The sequence below is a fragment of the Nannobrachium achirus genome (assembly GCF_963921795.1).
Source record: "Nannobrachium achirus genome assembly, chromosome: 15".
In the NCBI taxonomy this organism is placed as follows: domain Eukaryota; kingdom Metazoa; phylum Chordata; class Actinopteri; order Myctophiformes; family Myctophidae; genus Nannobrachium; species Nannobrachium achirus.
This window is the reverse complement of record NC_137822.1, coordinates 1,897,589-1,918,843: the sequence shown is the minus strand read 5'-3', so window position 1 is coordinate 1,918,843 and position 21,255 is coordinate 1,897,589. Positions and strand designations below refer to the sequence as shown.

Genomic DNA, 21,255 nt, shown 5'->3' with positions numbered 1-21,255 from the left:
GCGCATAGGCGACTTGTTATTGAGTTGAATTATTGTTATATAGTCCTGGAAATTGGGTTAAATATTCTGGAAAAGTTTTGGAAATTAATTGGTAAAATGTGTGAGAACCCTGAATAATGCACCAATGCGTGCAAGTAAGAAACGTATCTCGCCAGTGTTTGGAGTCAACGTCAGTAAACTACACCCTGTGGTTCTCAACCTGTGGGTCGGGTTAGGGTTAGGGTTACATTATTTTATTTTGGGCGGTCCCCAGATGATTAACTTAATGAGCAACATTGTTTTCTCTCTCAACAGTAAACAAACACACATAAAGTTTAAGTGTATGAGGGTATCTGCACATTTCTAAAGTGATAATTTAAGGACTTTTTAATACCTCTAAAAATGACAAATTAAACATTGGCTAAATTGTCAAATATAAGAGGCAGAACTTGTGAAAATAGCCGATCTACATGCTCACAACGCCTCACAACGCCTCGCGTTGCGAGGCGTTGTGAGGCGGTGAGGCGTTGTGAGCATGTAGATCTGCTATTTTCACAATAGAACCGTGGTATACAAAATGTAATGCCTCAACTTTTAGTGATTTATTTTGGGGGTCCCGGCCTGAAAAGGTTGAGGACCACTGAACTACACAACCATAAGCTCATACCAATGTGTAGTTTTTGCTTTAATTCCATACACTCTGTGGGAAACCAACACGTAATTGCTCTCCGTTTCACAGGACAAAATGCCAGAGGTCCGTCAGAGTTCGTTTGCGTTGCTGGGGGATCTGACCAAAGCTTGTTTCCAGCACGTCAAGCCCTGCATCGGTAGGTACCGCACAATATTTTTGTTTTAAATAGTGGAAATAGCAGATCTACAAGCTCACAGCGCGTCGCGATGCAATGCATTGTGAGCTTGTAGATCAGCTATTTCCATTATCAATGTTATTTTTCAAGTATAAAGTTGTCGAATATGGGAGTTATTTCTTTGTATATTTAGGTCATGTGTCATATCTGCCGTGTGCAACTTCAAAGCCTATACAAGGCAAACAGAAATGCAAACTGAATTATGGCCCTGTCAGTTCCTGAAGCATATCGTTGTCGTCGGGTGGAAAGTTTGCATGTCCAAAACCGTTCGTTTCGCATTCACCATTTTTTAAATGATTTAAACTAGTGAAAACAGCCGATCTACAAGCACACAACGCCTCGCGGTTGCGAGGCGTTGTGTGCTTGTAGATCTGCTGTTTTCACTACTTTCACAGGGCCTTACTTCACAAAGAAACGTACAAATTTGAAACATGGAGATGCAAGGTTTTCTGTCCGATAGTGACAATATTTACTGTTCCTCTTCCAGCTGACTTCATGCCTATACTGGGCACCAATCTAAACCCGGAGTTAATATCGGTCTGCAACAATGCAACGTGGGCGATCGGAGAGATCTCTATACAAATGGGTGAGTGCCTCGCTCCTCCGGACTGTATTCATGCTATTTGAGTTGGGTCGTGAATGATCAGTCGCCTGCCTCTCTTTCTCCTTTTAACCCAATAATTATTACGCATTATTTCTTTAACCATTATTTTATGCTTTAGCTAATGAAAAATAGCAGATATACAAGCTTGCAGCGCGGCTTGTATAATTATTATCTGCTATTTTTTGAAAAATCCTGAAGATTTTTGCAAATTTGTGCCCGATTCTATAAATGTCTTCTAAATCCTTGTGAGGTGGTTTCCATGTCGGTGGTCCTCAAACCTTTTCATGTCAAGGACCCCTAGAATGATATGTATTTGGCCGCCGACCCCCATCTCGAAATATTTTGTATCAGGGACCCCCCAGAAGCAAATATTCGAATTACAAATGTTCACTTAAAAAAAAAAAGATGTATTCAAAGATTTGCGCACATTTTCACGATTAAAAAAAAAATAGCAGATCTACAAGCTCGCACAGTGCCGCGCTGCGAGCTTGTAGATCTGCTATTTTTCAACGGCTAAAGCGTAAAATAATTCCGGGTCTTATTGGGTTCATAACATTACCTTCCCACCGCCCGCAGGGCCTGAAATGCAGCCTTACGTTGCCATGGTGCTGCACCAGCTGGTGGAGATCATTAACAGGCCAAACACCCCAAAGACTCTGCTGGAGAACACAGGTACCACACGGTGGCGCTGGCGAGCTAGCCAGGCCGCTGCACACACACAGGGAGGTCACACACACACACACACACGCACGCACACACACACACACACACACACACACACACACACACACACACACACACACACACACACACAGACACAGACACAACAGTACAGACAGACGTATCTCTGGAGTATGGGTGCAACAGTTCATCAAAGCATTATTGTTTGACTCGATCATAGAAAATAATTTGTCATTTTCGAAAGTGATAGACTTTATGCTTTGTCGCACTACACTGCGCTGTGCGACAAAGCATAAAATGGGACTTGAGTGGTTACTCAATTATATTATTGATATCTTTATTTATTTATTTATGGGGGAAGGCTTCAGCCCCAGCCTGAAGCCTCAAAAGTCTAGTATCTGCCCTCGTTCCATAGGGATATCCCTTTGGAGTAATGGTTAAGATATTGGACTTTCACGCGGGAGACCGTGCCGTGACCCGGATCCGGGCTTCCCCGTAGGAGGAGGTCAAAGGGGGGTGAGTGTGGCCGAGAGAGTCACAGCCCCAGCCTTGAAGGATGCCTCAAAACTCTAGTATCTGCCCTCGTTCCATAGGGATATACCTTTGGAGTAATAGTTAAGATATTGGACTTTAGCGTGGGAGACCCGGGTTCGAAGCTGGGTGGGGAGGTTCGGAGTCACCTCCGTAACATATGTACTTTTCTTTTTAAAACGTGCTTGTTGAGTATTTGAGTAATCCAAAAAGAGGATAATAGCTAAGAAGATAATTGACAGTTGCAGCCCTACTCCGGAAAGCGCCTGCCCTACCCCTTAATCTTGATCTGAAAACCTGCCCCAAGCCCTGGCCCTTACAGGTTCTGCCACTTTCACCAAAATAGCCAAACTATTTAACCACGTTAACCCTGGCGTCACTATTTTGGGTATGACATTAGTGTCCAAAATAACCAAATTCGTACAAAGACAACACATATACCTGTACATGCTTGCGGAACTTGTGGAGTGGATATTTTTCCCCACGTGAAGTGGTTAATGGGGTGGGCGTGAAAAGGGTTAGATTGAAGGTGATTTGGGGTTTGAGTTAAATCCTTTTTTTTTTTGTTGATTCTTAGAATCAAGCGAGCCGTGTTAAGTGCCCAGGCTTGGAATGAACTGATCTGCATTCAGCATCAGGTTAAGCAGCTTGTAGGAACGAAAGAAGATGCAGAGCACAGATAGGTGGCAAGACAGAGGATTGTACTCACAGCCTCATTTACAGTAATGATTTGCCTTAGATACTTTGGATCAATGTTGTTTTTGACAGCAAATTTTGATTTAGTTTTAGTCATAGTCTTTTGAATAAAGTGTCATTTAGTTTTAGTCATAATTTAGTCACCTGAAAAGTTTTAGTTTTAATCTAATTTTAGTCGACTAAATATCATACGTTTTTAGGCGACTAAAGCTACAGTTGATTTAGTCAACTGAAATGTATTTTGGCAGGCCTTGATGGCATCGTAATGACTGATTTTACACTTGGTTGTGATCTATGCTGAAAATAGCCGATCTACAAGCTCACAACTCACAACTCACAACAGCTTGTAGATCGTCTATTTTCAGCACGCATCACCTGAGAGCAACCAAACATAAAATGACTCTCTTCTCCACTAGTCCCTCCCTAACGATTTAGTCTAGTTTTTATTTTGTTGACAAAATTGTCAATATATTTAGTCTTAGTCATCACAGCTTAGTTTTTATTTAGTTTTCATCAGTGAAAAAAACACAGTCAACAAACATTTTTCGTCATAGTTTTAGTCGACGAAATCAACGCTGCTTTGGATAAAGAATGCTTATAAACAGATTAGAGTTGTATATAGTTAGTTATAAGTCATCAAAAAAGGAAATACCTAAACTGATTCTTGTGGTGTTGAGAAAAAAATACATACATATACATATAGGCACCTAGCCTATGACTTTAGAAATCACGGTTACACTCTGCTCTGCACATTTAATACAAAGTTGTGCTTTTGTGAGCCTAAATTACGATTTAAATGAACAATAGCCAATTGGAGGGGGAAGTGTAACTCTGCTGGAATAATCGAACATTAGGGACTCTGTAGATTGTGTTCCTGTTTGTTTGTTGTCAGTTTATTTATTTGTTGTTTTTGAGTTACTGTTCTTTAAATGTGAATGCATATCTGCCAATAGATGTTGAATGTTGTTAAGAATGGCAAATGTTTAATGCAGGATACGTACACAGCCACCAATTTAGCAAACCATCCATAGAAGATCTAGAAGTAGATTTGCACTGGAACAGGTAAATATTGTAGAGAATATGCGCCGCAAAGTGCACAAACTCCCGGCGTGTTCCTGTGTAAATCTAGCCATAGAGACATTGGCCGGGTCTCTCAAAGTGATTTTAGGGGGCTAAATAAGTCGCTCTGCCCGAACCTATGCAAACCCGGGAACATGACGGTCAGTGCTTGGTCTCTACGACCATGCGTGAGCTACGAAGGGCTAAAGTCGCTTTGGGAAACCCGGCCTTGATTTAAGAACCCTTACAACACTAGCCTTGCGTAGCCAGACGATTAGAGATACGATTAGTATCAAGTATCAATACTGCAATGTAGAAATACTCTGTGTACAAGTAAAAGTCTGGTAATCAAATTTTACTTGAGTAATAATAGTACAAAAGTATTGCTATCAAAATATACTTAAGGTGCCAAAAGTAGAAATTACTCATTATGCAGAATATCCCATTTCGCAAGTTTTCACCTGTAGATCGGCTATTTTCAAATAGCCGAAATGCATATAGGGTTAAGTTTTTTGTAATAATAATCAAAATCTACAAAGTAAATAGTAGCTAAAGTTTTCAAATAATTGTAGTCTAATAAAAGTACAATACATTTGCCTCTGAGATTGGAGTAGAAGAAGTAAAAGTGGGCCACTGAAAACTGGAAATACTCCCGTAAAGTAAAACAATAACTCAAAGTTGTACTTAAGTAAATGTACTTTACTCAACTCCATACCAGATGTAGATCTCTGGCTAGGCAAGACTAGTCCACCACTGGGTCTAAAATGTACTCTGAAGGCAAATGTATGCTCCTTTTGGCCTCAAGTCTATAGAGTTGAGTCACATAATGCCACGAGCAAATGGTGGAAGTGGCATCAAAAGACAGACACACAAACATTATTATCTGCCTCTGATACTTTGATCCTGCACTGAACTCTGTTTCTAATTTAGCCTATCATCTGCTTTCTGCATGTGTCATTGGATTGTTCATAAATGCCTGTTTGTTAATGAGAATGTTGCATAGTTCTGTGTCTTTTAAACTTAGGTTCCTCCTCTACCTGCTGTACTGGACACTATTCTCCTTCCATGTAGTTGGCTTGGAGTATAATCTTTCATTTCTTTAAAACACCAGACAAAAAAAAACCACACCCACATATTTCTGTTTGTCAGGAGAAATTAACATTTTTGTGAGTTTAAGGGAGAAATCTCTGAAAGCCCCCAACCTTTTTGTGTTAGGAGCTTCTCAACTAGCTTGCGTCCTACTTTAATTGAACATGCTTTACAATCGGCTGATGGTTTTTGAAGTGTCACAAACCGAATGGGCTCGAACACAACTTTTGAGTGAGGTTATTGTTGGATTGAGACTTATTTGGCACGCCCATTATTTTGCCTCATGATCGTGGACGTGCGATCAGTGTTCTCCCTTAAACGTGTTTGTTTTTTAAGCCTGATTTGTACTTGTGTCCTATGACAATGTCCCGTGTCAAGTTCACATAGCCGATCTACAAGCTCACAACACATTGCATCGCAATGCGTTCCGAGCTTGTAGATTGTCTCTTTTTTTCCCTCTCTTTTTTTGCCACGGGACACCGTCATACAACGGCGTACAAATGATGGATCGAGGTGTCATATTTTTTTTTATCTAGCCCATTAGCTACAGGGTAGGGATGGGACAACATGAAAATTTCATATCCCGATTATTCTGACAAATAAATCGCGATTTATGATATTATCACGATAATCAAAATCAACCATTATCCTGGGGCGGAACATTTGCCAAAAATTAGCAGATCTACAAGCTCTCAACGCGTCACAACACCTCACAACGTGAAGCGTTGTGAGCTTGTAGATCGGCTATTTTTTGGCAAAGATATTTGATAGAGAGTGAAAAAAAGATTGTATCGAGTACCTATATTAGAAGTACCTTTTACCAATTATAGAGGGTTTAAGTGGTACCAGATATGCAGCTCGGCAAATACGGAGGACGATATCACGCTAAATTAAATCTCCACGATACGATTATCGTGAGTGTTTCTTATCACGATAAACGATAATATCGTCCCATCCCTACCACGGGGGGGCAGTATAACAATCAACACTATAGTGAAATCTTCTGTTTGTTGATCACACACAGATTCTGTTGATTTATGTTGTTTCTGAGTTGTTTGTTTTGTTCTTTATTTTTCTCCCCCCCCCCCCCCCCCTCCCTCCCCTCTCCTCTTCATTGCTCATGTCTTGGTTGGCGTTTGGTGGTGTGTAACCGTTGGTTGCGTTTACCTTAGCAATAACAATCGGTCGTCTTGGTTACGTATGTCCTCAAGAGGTGGCTCCCATGCTACAGCAGTTTATAAGACCCTGGTGTGTATTATTCAATCTTTTTATTTAAACTCATCTCCTCTCTCTCTCTCTCTCTCCTCTTCTCCTCTTCCGTTCTGTCCCGTCTCTCAGGGGCCCTGTCCACAGAAAGTGTTTTTTTTTTTTTTTTTTTTTTTTGCGACCGTCAGGTCGCAGTTACTATTAAAACCTCGACCAGCTGTCCGTCACTCAGTCTGTCACACGTCACACTTTTGCCCTGCGCATATCTCCGCAACCGTTGCCCCGATCCATGCCAGATTTTGCACACACACACTCCTTGCCTGCCAAACCACAACCTACAACCCATCAATTCTCACATGGCCCTCTTCTAGCGCCACCATGAGGCCAATTCTTGCAAAACACATTTTTGGACACTGCTCCTACAAATTTTGTCCTAAAATCACGCAAATCGGTACACACTTGCTCTACACTCATGTCATCAACATAGATCTGTCCCATTTAGCGCCACCTTTAGGCCGATTTTTTTAAAACACATTTTTGGACACTACTACAGATTTTGCCCTAAAATCACGGAAATTGCTACACAGTATATCTACACTCATGTCATCAACATGGATCTGTCCCATATAGCGCCACCATCAGGCCGATTTTTTCAAACACATTTTTGGACACTGCTCCTACAGATTTTGCCCTAAAATCACACAAATCAGTACACAGTATGTCTACACTCATCTCATCACACTGCAACCTGACGATCTCTTATCTCCCGATTAGGGAGTCTTACTGGTTTCCCTTTCTTTTCTTTTTAGCTGGAGAGGACGTGGATTCAAGTTCTCAGTCGCTGTGACTGATTTGAGTCATTTGGATTCCATAATAGAGTAGACAGCATCACTTCTATGAAAGCGTGCCACTCACTGAAAGTAGCTACATATAGCTACAAACTTATAAGCTTGTAGATAGCCTATTTCCGGTTATTCGGTTATTAGTTATTTTAAGATAAAGAGTATTATTTGAGGTGGTCAGACTATCGATGGAATACATGTTCAATCTTCCAGAAATCCCTAATGATCTCGGACATTTCGTAAAAGCAAAGATAAAAGCCTCAATCTGTAGATTTAGTTGATTAAGATCTAGATTACAAATTAAACATTTCAAAATATGACAAAAATATATATTACATTTTAATCAAAAGACCATGACTAGAACCAAATAAAAGATTCCTGTCACAATCAACACTAGTTGAACGTTGCGGGGGATTGATAAATGGTTCCATGCGGTTAGTAAGAAGCACTCTGGACATCGACGTCCAAAGCGTTCCTCCTCAAAAGCGCTTTCCGTGGACACGGCCCCTTATACCTAATCTCTACTGTCGCTGTCTTCCTCTTCTACCTCTCCCACTCCTTCTCTGTCCTCCTTCTCGCTTTCTTTACCAAAGAAAATCTTCTCTTGCTTTCCCGTTGGTTTGTTCCTCACATATTGTTTCATTTTAATGAATCAATTCGTGAATCATTGCCAACCATGTTACTAATCCTGTCCTCTCTCAAGGTCCCTTACTTGTGATTTGTTTTGCCTCTGTTAGCACTTTCATGTATTATTATATTTGATTTGTTTTAATTTCTACTTTTCTTTTCTTTCTTGTCGTTGTTAATTGTCGCTAACAACCTACACGATGCATGGGATGAGACTTGTCACATGCATGCTGGTTCAACGAGAGCATCCCCTTCTTATTTAGCAGTTGTCCAGCTGCATGTGCCCATCCCAGAATATCCCAAACCTTCTCTAGTCGAAGTGTAATGTAATTTAACCACATAGACGAAAACAGGAGGGGGCCTCGTATAGAGCCCTGGGGGACTCCGGACAGCTAAGCATATACTGTACAGTTAGTGGGAGGCCTTAGGGTTTTTTCGTGTTAATCAGTCTAAAAGCGCCACATTTTGTACAGATGTAGCCCAGGGCTTGCTCTAATGATTTAGCTAGGGCACCCGAGTCGGCGACCTTCGGGGTCGCCACAGCGGCCAAATCAAGTTGGGCTCCCATCGACTTTCTATACAGGAGGAAAATATCATTTTTCTGGGTATTTTTGTAGGATGTGAGTGGTCTAACTAGGGGTTTGTCATGATGCTGAATCCATTGCAAGCATTTGTTTTGCACAAAAAACATTCCTTGGGCTACAAATGGCCCCAGAAAACGCCCACAAAACTGTGAAAAGTGATGACTCATCACTTTTCATCACTAAACCATCGTTTTCTGGGACCCCGAAGGTCGCCAACTCGGGCGCCCTAGCTAAATCATTAGAGCATGCCCTGGGCTACATCTGTGCAAAATGTGGCGCTTTTAGACTGAATAGCACGAAATTACCATTCTATCTCCCTAAGGCCCCCGACTAAGTAGGGTTCAATTGATTAACTGCCAAGGTGCTAATGCATTAGACCATGCTGAATGCCATACTCCTAGACAAAGTGTAGCTATTGTCAGAGCACAGGAAGTAGGCTAATGAAACATTATCATTATTAATACTAATAGGAAGGTTTGCTTTGTTTTTAAATCAATTTGACGTGCATGCTTAAATTTGCTACTTTCTTAGGCTATTTGAAAGACTCGTTTTTTCTCCTCACAAGAAAGTTTGATATTTGCAGTATGCTCACATGCTGGAGTAGAAAAGGCACTTTGACATAATGATGATCCTCTACGTACTACTTCTTACTTATCGTCGTTGTCGGGTGAAAACCTTGTATGTCCAAAACCGTTCGTTTTGCATTTATCATTTAAAGAATGATTTAAACTAGTGAAAACAGCCGATCTACAAGCACACAACGCCTCGCGGTGTGTGCTTGTAGATCTGCTGTTTTCTCTACTTTTGAGCGACGGCCTTGTATGATGAATGAAGCAGGGCTTTACTTTGCGAAAGAACTCGCACATTTGAAACTTGGAGATACGAGGTTTCCACCCGACAACGACGATATCTAGCATCAGATTTTGTTTAAACCTTTCCTCAACGTCTTTCCTGCAATATAGAATGAGGAATGAAATGTCCAGTTTTCCAACCCGAAAATCCCTGATTTAGTTTGCACTAATTAAGAGTCAATCAATACATATGGATGGCCGCTGGTGCTTAATGTGGTCGTGCTTATTGCCAGGTGCACCTCTCTACGAAACATAAGAGACAATGAGGAGAAGGACTCGGCGTTCCGCGGCATCTGTACCATGATCAGTGTGAACCCTGGAGGTGTGGTGCAGGTGAGCTCCTCCACAGAGACTGGTAACAGGAACAGTTACCAGTCCTAGTCGGACGCTTTCTTTCGCAGAGTGCTCAAACCCCGCGGTTCTTGTATGGTATTCTTGTATTCATTTTACAGAGGTTAAGTTTAGGAATAAGGTTAGGTTTGGGCATAGTTTCACTGAGGTTATATATAGGAATATGGTTAGGTGTAGGCATAGTTTTACTGAGCTTGTTTTTAGGAATATGGTTAGGTTTAGGCATAGTTTTACTGAGCTTGTTTTTAGGAATATGGTTAGGTTTAGGCTTAATGTTACTGAGGTTACTTTTAGGAATATGGTTAGGTTTAGGCATAGTTTTACTGGGGTTAACTTGAGGAATACCTGGTCGCCAGATTTTACCGGTTACGACTAGGTTATTGTGCCGACCGTTCTTTTATTTCAGAGTCTTCCCTCGGTAGAACAAAAGACAATATATGTGATATTGTTTATGGTTAAAACTAAAGTTAATTTCGTTTTAAATGGTGTGTATTCAGCAACATGTGTCTTCCCATCTTTCGAGCTCTTTGATAAACAGAAAATTCATTTTCAGGTGGATTGCCAGTTTCATCCAATCAGGGGAGGATGAAACTGGCATGTATCAGCTTCAATTTGTTCCAGTTTGTGTTCCAGTTTCAATTTTGCCTATTGTCTTTGTGTCATCACACGGATTGGATAAAAATCGGTATCCTGACATGAAAATACATAATCCGTTTGGTGTTTACTAAGAGCTGGAGATACAGGGAGACCTTGATACTGAACAAACACTCCATAGCAACGATTACCATCAGATTATAGAGCTATTTGGCACTTACTTTAACAAACAGTGGAAATCACTTTTTGCACCTTTAATCTCTCGATTGCAATGCTGTGTTGCCTCAGCTTCCTCCTTCACTCTTTTAGGATTTCATATTCTTCTGTGACGCAGTGGCCTCGTGGGTCAATCCCAAGGATGATCTACGGGACATGTTCGGCAAGGTAAACATGTACTGTGAGGCCACACACACCCAAGACATTATGGCTAACTAACTTTTTCGACTACTTAACTAAGTGAACCGCGTCGTGCCATGTCAAGTATCTCACAGTGTTTCAGTACTTCACAGAGTTGTTTCCATAGGCTATGGCTTGGTTTCAGATAATGTTATCTGATCCTAATGTGGATCCTGATCAGGAGGATGGTATACCAAGTCGGAGTTCTGGGGGAACTATTAATATACCTTAACTCAGTGTTTCTCAACCACTGTGCCTGGGGACCTTTGGTGTGCCCCTGAGAAGGGTCAAGTGTGCCCCTTGAAACTGCTTGAAAGCCAGTATTGTATTTATCATTTTAAAAACGATCTAACTAGTGAAAACAGCCGATCTACAAGCACACAACTCCTCGCACCGCGAGGCGCTTGTAGATCTGCTGTTTTCACTGCTGTTGTGCGACAGACAGCCTTGTATGATGAAGGGCTTTACTTTGCGAAGAAACGTACACATTTGAAACTTGGAGATACAAGGTTTCTTCCCGACAGTGACGATATTTACACCCCCGTATTATGTTGGTGTGCCCATGGATTCTTGGGACATGAAAAGTGTGCCCATGCAGAAAAAAGTTGAGAAACACTGCCTTAACTTTTCAAAAAGAATGAAAATAGCCAATCCAAAAGCTCACAACGCGTCTATTTTCGCCTTTTTTACATTATTATTTTTCTTGTACGCACCTCCCCCTCCAGGGGTGGTTTTGCTTATAATGGAAAGGTGTGGCGTCATCGTGTGAAGAAGCATAAATCAGGGCCTTTTGCGGTGCACTGTGCCCTTCCAAGATACAACACAGCTGCTATTTTGAGGGTGAATGATGTTGTAATCGGTCTGAAGTGCTGCCCGGTGGTGCTTTTTTCCCCCTCCTTTTCAGATCCTTCATGGCTTTAAGAACCAGGTGGGCGAGGAGAACTGGAGCCGCTTCTCTGACCAGTTCCCCATGCCTCTGAAGGAGCGTCTGGCAACCTTCTACGGCGTCTAGCTGCATGGTTCCATGGTCAAACGGCCCTGTTCTCTGGGGTCAGTTGTTCTGGTCTTGTGTTTTGCCCAATCCAGGGAAACAGATTATTATTGTAATTGGAAATTTGATCAGAATTTATTGAGAGGATAGTCCCTTGAGATGCAGCATCTCATTTTAGAGGGGGTCCTATACACTAGGGGTTCACAAACTTTTTTGTCTCAGGGCACCCCATTAATATTTTTTTAATCCGAGGCACCCCTACATTATAATTTTCACTCCCATCACCTTATATTTATAGCATATCGTCGTTGTCGGGTGGAAACCTTGTATGGCCAAAACCGTTCGTTTTGTATTTATCATCTATAAAATGTATTAAACTAGTGAAGACAGCAGATCTATAAGCACACAACGCCTCGCGTCGCGAGGCGTTGTAGATCGGCTGTTTTCACTAGTTTTGTGCTACAGTCTTGTATGATGAAGCAGGGCTTTGCTTTACCAAAAGACGTACACATTTGAAACTTGGTGATACGAGGTTTCTGCCCGACAGTGACGATATTTTAGTGATTATGTTGCGAGGAAAACGTTGAGATAATAGCCATTTTGGTTAGAACTGACTGAAAATAACTTTGTACTTCAAGTTTAAAATTATACTAAATAAATTCCAAGTCCAAAATAAATTCCAAATATTATCAAATGATCTCGCGGCACCCCTGGACTGCCGTCGCGGCACCCCAGGGTGCCCCGTCACCCACTTTGAAAACCCCTGCTATACACATAAGTGTATATTATAAGGGGAGAGCTTGAAATGTGAAAGTTTGAGAAGCCATGGTGGTCTAACACAGTGTTTCTCAACCACTGTGCCAGGGGACCTTTGGTGTGCCCCTGAGAAGGGTCAAGTGTGCCCCTTGAAACTGCTTGAAAGCCAGTATTGTATTTATCATTTTAAAAATTATTTAAACTAGTGAAAACAGCCGATCTACAAGCACACAACGCCTCACATCGCGAGGCGTTGTGTGCTTGTAGATCTGCTGTTTTCACTACTGTTGTGCGACAGCCTTGTATGATGAAGCAGGGCTTTACTTTGCGAAGAAACGTACAAATTTGAAACTTGGAGACACAAGGTTTCTTCCCGACAGTGACGATATTTACACCACCGTATTATGTTGGTGTGCCCATGGATTCTTAGGACATGAAAAGTGTGCCCATGCAGAACAAAAGGTTGAGAAACAAACACTGGTCTAACAAATGCTTTCTTTCTTTTTCCCCTTTGCACAGGGTCAGACGAGCTGTGGGAGATTGTAGGGAACCTCTTGTCACCAGTTGACCCTATACTGGGGGGAGGGGAGGGGACGGCCCTCTGGATGGGGTCGGAGATGCTCTAGCCGACCCGCCACGGGACAAACGCCTCCTCCATGCACAGGGAAGGGGGGCATGGAACTGGCCGAACAAGTAATTCACATCTCAATCAGGAGTCATTATATTCAGCAAAGGCCACTTGTTTCTTCACTTTTGTTCAAAAACATTGGCCTTGGGCTAAAACGCTGTTTAAAGAAGAAAAAAAGGCAATAGTTTTGTAAGCCTCTGCAAAGCATTTGCCCCTTTTATCTTTTTTTTAAATTTTAGGTGAAAACAGAGGTTACCACATACATGGAGGTTGTTGCTTGAATCATTCTTCATGGAAGAATGATTCCTTTTTTCTTTTCTTTTTTTTTTTTTTTTTTATAAAATCCTGCTAGCCGGCACTTAAATGCTGTAAATGATATGGCAATGAAATACACTGAATTATAATACTAGAAGTAAGAGATGGTTAACAATCAGGAAATAGCTAAATGGGATAGAACTAGGCGTAAGGTCCAACATAAGTAAAAAAAAAAAAAAAAACATGTTTTAAACTGAAACTAGATTGTTTCTAAAGCACTCCAAGTGATGGCAACAATACTGATAACGATCACACCGGTTCAGAAGTGTGGCGATCGTGCAACACCGCATATCTCGTCTCTGTAGCTATCAGCCAAATTGTTTCACGGATGTAACGTGTCTCAAACGGAAGACTCGATATTCTTAATCAGGGCAAAGGCTGTTGATTTTATGTGACTAGAGTGCATAACGTTTTCTTTGTGGGTTTTAAGTTGCCTGACTTAAAATTGGACAATTAAGGTAGCATGCTTGAATCTAAATGAGAAGCTAAGCTATGCGGCGGTAGAGTGGTGTGTGTTCCGTTGTGGTTGTGATTGTCACCATTGCCTCTGTGATAATAAGGCTCTACTTCAGCCGGTAAGTTATGAAATAAATAAGATAACGTGTACTTTTCATCACGCCGAGCAATACAGTGTTCAACTGTAGCCGTAGCCGGACTGGAATTCACAAACAAGACTTTAGGCGAGACCTAAGCCCGACAACATGTGTGTCGATTTGTGAACTGAGAGATGCCCTCAGCTTGGTTCTGTGCTGTGAAACGTGCGTGCTGTGTACAAGGACATTTTATCAGCAAGCATATCAAATAATTGTAAGATGCTTACAAGGCTTTGTATGGTCAGAGCTTCTGGAAGGAAAGGTTAAGTAGCATATCGTCGTTGTCGGGTGGAAACCTCGCATCTCCAATGTTCGCACAAAAGTAGTGAAAACAGCAGATCTACAAGCACACAACGCCTCGCACCGCGAGGCGCTGTGTGCTTGTAGATCGACTGTTTTCACTAGTTTAAATCGTTTTTAAAATGATAAACGCAAAAGGAACGGCTTTGGACATGCAAGGTTTTCACCCCGACAACGATGATATTTAAGCAGAACGGTGGTCATCATTTTCTCCTCGACTGTTGCGACAAAACGTCCTGTCCCACTGGTGTGTTTGTGATATCGGCTGTCGATTCCCTAACGAAAACACCTAAATAATGTTAACGTTAACATTTCTTTCCCCCCCTCTTTTTTCGGTGTACTGGAATTTAATTATTAGTGGTTCTCCTTTCTGGGACCTAAACGCATGATTTTGTCGGATGATTGTGTAGTGCTGAATGGTCTGATCCATTGCATGTTGGTCGCCCCGTACGTCCCGACATAGATTGGGAAAGGGGGGGGGGGGGGGGGGGTGGGAGGGAAAGGGGGGGGTGCTGCAATAAAATCTAATTGAATGATAAGTGATGGTTAAACCCTATATATGCCGGAGTCCCCCATCCTGTTTTCGATCTACACTAAATAGCCGATCTGCTATTGTTGCCGAATGCTTGCCACCAGAACACTATTGGCAATTAATTTCTCAACCGAGTTTAAATTTCATATACCTCCTGCATGAGTGTTCTCCCCAAGACTTGTTTTTTTTTTCTTGTTTTTTTAGCCCACAGCTTTGCATAATTCTCTTTCAGATACTGTGAAACAGTTCTTGAAATAGTCCTATTTGTCTTTTGTTTTGTATTTTTCGTTGTTTTTTGTTTCTTTGTCGGAAAGGCAAATCTGAATGTATTCCATGATGGGCTGCAGTAACCTGGGAGTAGGGGTTAGGACGATAGTCTTTATTATCGGATTTATGGCGACGTTGTCCTCCGCATGAATTGGCTTTTGTTGAGCTGCAAATTCAGTACCACTTAAACCCTCTATACTTGATAAAACAGACCTGTAAAGAGATTCGTTGTGAGCTTATAGATCTGCTATTCTTGCCGAACGATCCTTCCCGGAATCGGAATGCTGGCGATTTATGTGGTTAACAAAAGTGTCATTTACACATATTTTGATTATTGCGATAACATCGTTAATAGGGCTGTCACAATTATTACATAATCATCAAATCGCAATTATTTGACATAATCGCAATTATTTGACATAATCGCAATTATTTTCAGAAATAGTGGAAATAGCAGATCTACAAGCTCACAACGCGATGCGACGCGTTGTGAGCTTGTAGATCGGCTATTTCCACTATCAATGTAATTTTTTAAGTAGTTAGTTGTCAATTATGTCAGTAATTTCTTTGTGTATTTAGGTCATGTGTAATATCTGCCATGTGCATTTTCAAAGCCTACAAGCCAAACAGAAACGTAATTGTCAACGACAAAAACACAATTAAATCGTTAATCGCAATTATTTGAGTGACAATTAATCCTCATGTAAAATGTCATATCGTGACAGCCCTAATCGTTAATCACAAATTATTTTTGCCACAATAATCGATATCGTCCCATCCCTTGTTCCTGGTAGGGGAGGTCATATTGTCTTGTGCAAACAATCACTTTTTGTTCCCTGCAGGTCAAGAGTGGTAATTGCAGTATTAAAAAAAGAGAGAAAAACCGGCAACGTACATGTCTGCCTATTAGAATTTATAAACAATCTGTATTGATATGCATTTTTAATGATATAATTATACCGCAATAATAGAACAATCTAAAACCTTGATGCAGTGTTATGGATCGATTAAAATGAAAGGAAAATAACCACTTAAGCCCTAAAAATGCCGATCTACAAGTCCTTGTGAGATTACAGATCTGCTATTTTAGCAAATTATTGATTAAGAGTTAAGAATGCCAATAATGCAACAAAAAAAAACACTACACGATGAATCATGGAATACATAGGCAAATGAACGCGCTCGTGCTCGTTTGTGCGACAACATTTTGTGTCCTGAAGTTTGAAAACGATTGTCTGTCTGTCTGTGTCACATTCCAAATGTTTTCGGCATGCAAAAAGATACAATTACTAAGCGAAGCGACGCTTCATGGAACTGTCTGTCTGCCGTCACTCTTGATTTGGTCAGAGGAAGTAATAGGCTTAATAACATAGAACAGGGGTCTTCAACAGGGGGTCCGGGACCCCTAGGGGGTCCTCAGAGTTACTACAGGGGTCCTCCAAAACTTTGTTCTCCTTTTTTTTTTATATTAACCACGTGAACCATAGTGTCCTTATCCTGAGAACTTTAGCCAAAAATTGCAGATCTACAAGCTCACAACGCAGCGTTGTGAGCTTGTAGATCGGCTATTTTTGGCAAAGAGGTTTGGTGTAGAGGGGAAAAAGAGCAGACTAAGTACATAGTGAAAGGTCAACTTTATTAAGTATTGACAGTTCAAGTGGTTAAATATCTGAAAACACAAATTGACATGAATCCAAAATACACTGATGATCGTGCTGTCAAACAATGAGGTTTTGGGGGGTCCCTGCTTCATCTCTCTCTCTCAACTAAGGGGTCCTTGGCCTGAAAACGTTGAAGACCCCTGACATAGAACGAATCAATCGAACATGTCTGTGCTGTATTTCTGAATTGAACGCTGCTATACGTTATATATACTAGTTTTGTTTCACTACTTGAATATTTGTTGTAGTCACCTCAGGTCATCAGTGTTTACCGTTCCTTTTTTTCTCTTTTGCATATGTATGCCTTTTTTTTCTCCTCCATCTCCCTTTAACAGATTGAGATTAGAGAACCTCCCCCACCGAAGTCTAGTTTATATCCCAGCCGTACGGCAGGTTATAAATGAGGTGTTGCATGAAATTGATATCAGCGAGTATTTCCTAATATAGGCATTTGCGTATTATGTGCAATGTGATGCTGATAAGGTCACAAAGCACAAGCGATTATTAAAAGACAAGATGATGGGGGGAGGGGGGGATGGGGCAGTGAATTGGAAGAAATTGTAACTTGCACATATTTTGTATTTCTTTTGTCAAGTGATTGTAAACAATTTTGGTAGGTTGTAGTCTAATAAGTACAAAATGCCTTGTGAGCAAATATGTTTTTGTTGGTTTTGCAATTATATATTTGAAGATGAAAAGAGACACTTGGCAAAAAAAGCTATTATGATGACAGCTTACTAAAGGCATAATGTGATTTCCAGTTTCAATTTGAACTAAGCAACTTTTTAGATACAAGGCTTGATACAAAATTGACTTTTCATGCAGCACTAACTAATACAATGTGTCAGTTAAAGAAATGCTGTATCCGGATTATAATTTAGTCTTGAAACTTGATTAGAATGTCTGCCTTCATCTTTTCACTAACCAAATATTTTGGATCATGCAAAGAATCTATATTGTACTGTAGTAATTTTGTAACAATATTTGTAAGACAATGTAGTTTGTGTGAATGGTTATCATTGCTTGAGTCTGTAAAATGTCCAGAATAAATTGTTTACATAAACCCTGTTTGATGTTTGTTTGCATAACTGCTTACAGGTAGGTGCACTTTTTGCAATGACAAAACTATTTTCAAATACAACTAGAACTGCACTCCGTCGACTGTCGAGGTGCCAACTTGCGCCTTGTGCACAAGTAGGCCTACTTGTGCGCCAGCAGAGCGCGCTATGAAGTGTGCTCTGCTGGTCTCATTGGCTGTTCATGGAGACATTACCAGAGCTGCGTCTCAAGTCCTTAAATCAAATCCTATTTCCTAGTTCGTATTTCCTTGCTTGTATGTTAGTCAAGCAAGGAAAACAAGGAAATAGGAAAGAAGTGTAGGAAATAGGATCTAATTTAAGGACTTTAGATGCAGCTCTGGAATGCTCTTATATACCAAACTCTGCTGACATCGCCAGTGGCATCACCAGGAATGCTGGTCCCTCATTGGCTGTTCGTGATGATGTTGCCAGAGATGCTGGTCCCTGATTGGGCTACGGTCTTCAACAAGGGGAGACACCAACATACATACATACCCAGCCGATTACAGTACTTGCATGCTCTGCTTGCACAAGTAACTAGAAAAAAGTGCTCCTCGGAGCACAAGTCTTCACCAGTTCAGGTAGATTATTGTGGGCCAGCAATGTTCGGAATTTGCCAATGAGGATGGAATATTAAAAATCTGCCCCACATTTTTCACATGGGCCTGTTATAGCGCCTTCATACGACAGATTTTTGCAAAACACATTTTTGACATGCAGTACTCCTACAGATTTTGTCGTCACGCAAATTGGTAGACAGTATCTCTACAGTCAAGTGATCAACATGGATCTGTCCGATGTTCCATATTCCCTCCTGATTGGCTAAGTTTGGCTATCAAAGTTTGCAGGATTGGTCGTGCAAGTAGAAAAATCATTTGCAAATAGCCGATCTACAAGCTCACAATGCATCGCAACGTGACACATTGTGAGCTTGTAGATCACCTATTTTCAAATGCCAGAAATGTATCCAATGGCCAAAAGGTATAGGCCTATATGGGTGGAAGTGATTTACAATCATAATCAAAATCTACAAAGTAACCAGTAACTAAAATGAGCCAGTCTTTTGAACGGCTCTTTGAAAGGAACGGATCTCAGAGATCCGGTTCACTTCAAAGAACCATAAATCCCATCTCTATCTAGCAGCCAGACACCGATGCGCGCCGCCATGGCAGCTTGCCAAGTCTGCTGCGTTAGTAACCTGTTGCTAACTTGGCATTGGACAAGGACGGCTTTAGGAGGGGCATAGCGATCGGTCAATTAGAGGACAATAAACCAGAAACACAAATGAGATAGCCCTGAATGACCATGACGGGTCTCTAACTATGAGAGAAATGGAACACTGGTTCATTTGGTTCCATTTGTACCCCCAGTTATGGGGGTCCTCGCAAATAACTTTTCTGAGAACCACTAGTACTAGTGGACTCATAATGTGCGATATAGTTATAGTTAATCAGTGTCAGTACATATAAAAACATTCAGTAATTGGGTATAACGACAAAATAAGAAAATTATAATGGTGTGTAAAACCAAAAACATTGTCACAGACGGCCAAGTCTTTGACACGGACACACTTGTCCGTGTACGAACATATTGATGACCCCTGGGAAGACTTACTGGGTTATTGCACAAGATTTGCATGGGGACCATACAGGAATTGTACAATTATTTAACTGAATTTCATAGATATTGCAATTAAATTCGAAGGAGCTTTATTGGCATGAGAAAACATACATTTACACTGCCAAAGCAAGTGCCAAAATAAAATAAAATCAGCTGAAAATGGGGAACATAATATACAGTTGGAGGGGGTACAGCATTGTGTGAACAGAGCTATGTCGCATTGTGTAATTTTATATATCCAGGGTATAAAGCTTTTGGAACAAATAGCAGCATTTTTTCTCAATACATTTTAAATAATATAAGAAAAGGTTTGCATGTTCTCCCTGTGTCTCTTAGGGTAGATACCCTCACAAAAACATGCTGTAATCCTGGTCTCTATAATGCCTCCCCCTGGCCAGCCTGATGGAGGGGAAAGGAACTGGTTGGAATAACGTATTCCTTCCACACGCTATGTCCAACCGGGGAAGCGCCCCCTATCAGGTGATAAGAAGCGGTTTGCTCACTCCTCATCCACTGAAGGAAGCATGAGCTCAGTTCGGGGCCCTCCCCAGGTTGGCAGAGGGAGAGCAGAGCCCAGGATTACAGCTTAGGCAATTGGCACTGGGTGAAAAGGTTGTTACAAAATCGTGGGATAAAGTTTAAGGTAGGTAGGTTTCATACTGTATGTGCTAGATGTCAATCCATTGTTAGTCCTATGGTGGTTGTGTTCCATTCTCTAGCCTTCTTCTATCACAACAGTTCACAAATCTTGCTGCTGTGTTCGCACATTGTTGTATTTCTCCCAGTAGGCATGGGAGTTTTTTTTTTCCGTTCATCATGTTTTCAAACTCACTTCAGGTGTGTGTAATCTGTGGGAAGTATCCACGATTTTCCTACGCCCCATAGTGCATTGCGCAGACGTTTGCACCGATCTTCCGCCGCCGATTTACAAGCTCACAACGGGTTGCATCTGCGACGCGACGTGAGCTTGTATGTCTGCTGTTAAACCCGGAAGTTTGGTCCTGATAGTCTCCAGTAAACCCCCGGGGAAAATTGTGGATATGTCTCTGATGTCTTGGTATAGTGGGCAGGTGGTTAGAAAGCGTAGCTTTCCACCACATTTTGTGCAGTGGGTGCATAGTCTGTCTTCCCTTGGGAGCGGGGTCTGTCTGTGGCGTCCTTTCTCTATTGCAAGGCTGTGTTCGCTGAGTCTGTCTGTACTCTGTACCTAGTCAGTCAAGGCTTTAAGTTTTGGGTTGTTTACTGTGCTCAGATATTCTGCCAATACTGTATATTCTCTATGTATATGCACTATACATTATAACAATGTTACTCAAAGTAGGTTTTAGGGACTCTCTAGTTTCTAAATTGACCCTTACAAATCTGTAACTTTGACAGTGTACAAATGGAACCAAATGTACCCATTAGGGTCCATTTGGTTCCATTTGTACACTGTCAAAGTCAAGGGGAGACCTTCAAATGTCAAAGCTTGAGAACCACTGCATTATAGCCTAATATCTAATAAATAATCTAATAATCTACCAAGAAAAGAGCCACTAATAAAAGCCAGGTGGCTAT

At 41.2% G+C, this 21,255-nt stretch overlaps 1 protein-coding gene across 1 annotated transcript in view; it reads left to right on the top strand.

The window, feature by feature from the left end:
* The window catches only part of tnpo1 (transportin 1), a 58,627-nt gene extending 43,638 nt beyond the window's left edge, over positions 1-14,989 (top strand). The window contains exons 18-25 of the mRNA XM_080742652.1: positions 719-806; positions 1,333-1,431; positions 2,026-2,121; positions 6,678-6,753; positions 9,849-9,948; positions 10,870-10,944; positions 11,861-12,006; positions 13,223-14,989. Of these exons, the coding sequence (XP_080598778.1) occupies positions 719-806; positions 1,333-1,431; positions 2,026-2,121; positions 6,678-6,753; positions 9,849-9,948; positions 10,870-10,944; positions 11,861-11,968 (642 nt within the window). The 3' untranslated portion in view covers positions 11,969-12,006; positions 13,223-14,989. The remainder of the gene's footprint in view (positions 1-718; positions 807-1,332; positions 1,432-2,025; positions 2,122-6,677; positions 6,754-9,848; positions 9,949-10,869; positions 10,945-11,860; positions 12,007-13,222) is intronic.
* The last annotated feature ends 6,266 nt before the right edge of the window (positions 14,990-21,255 follow it).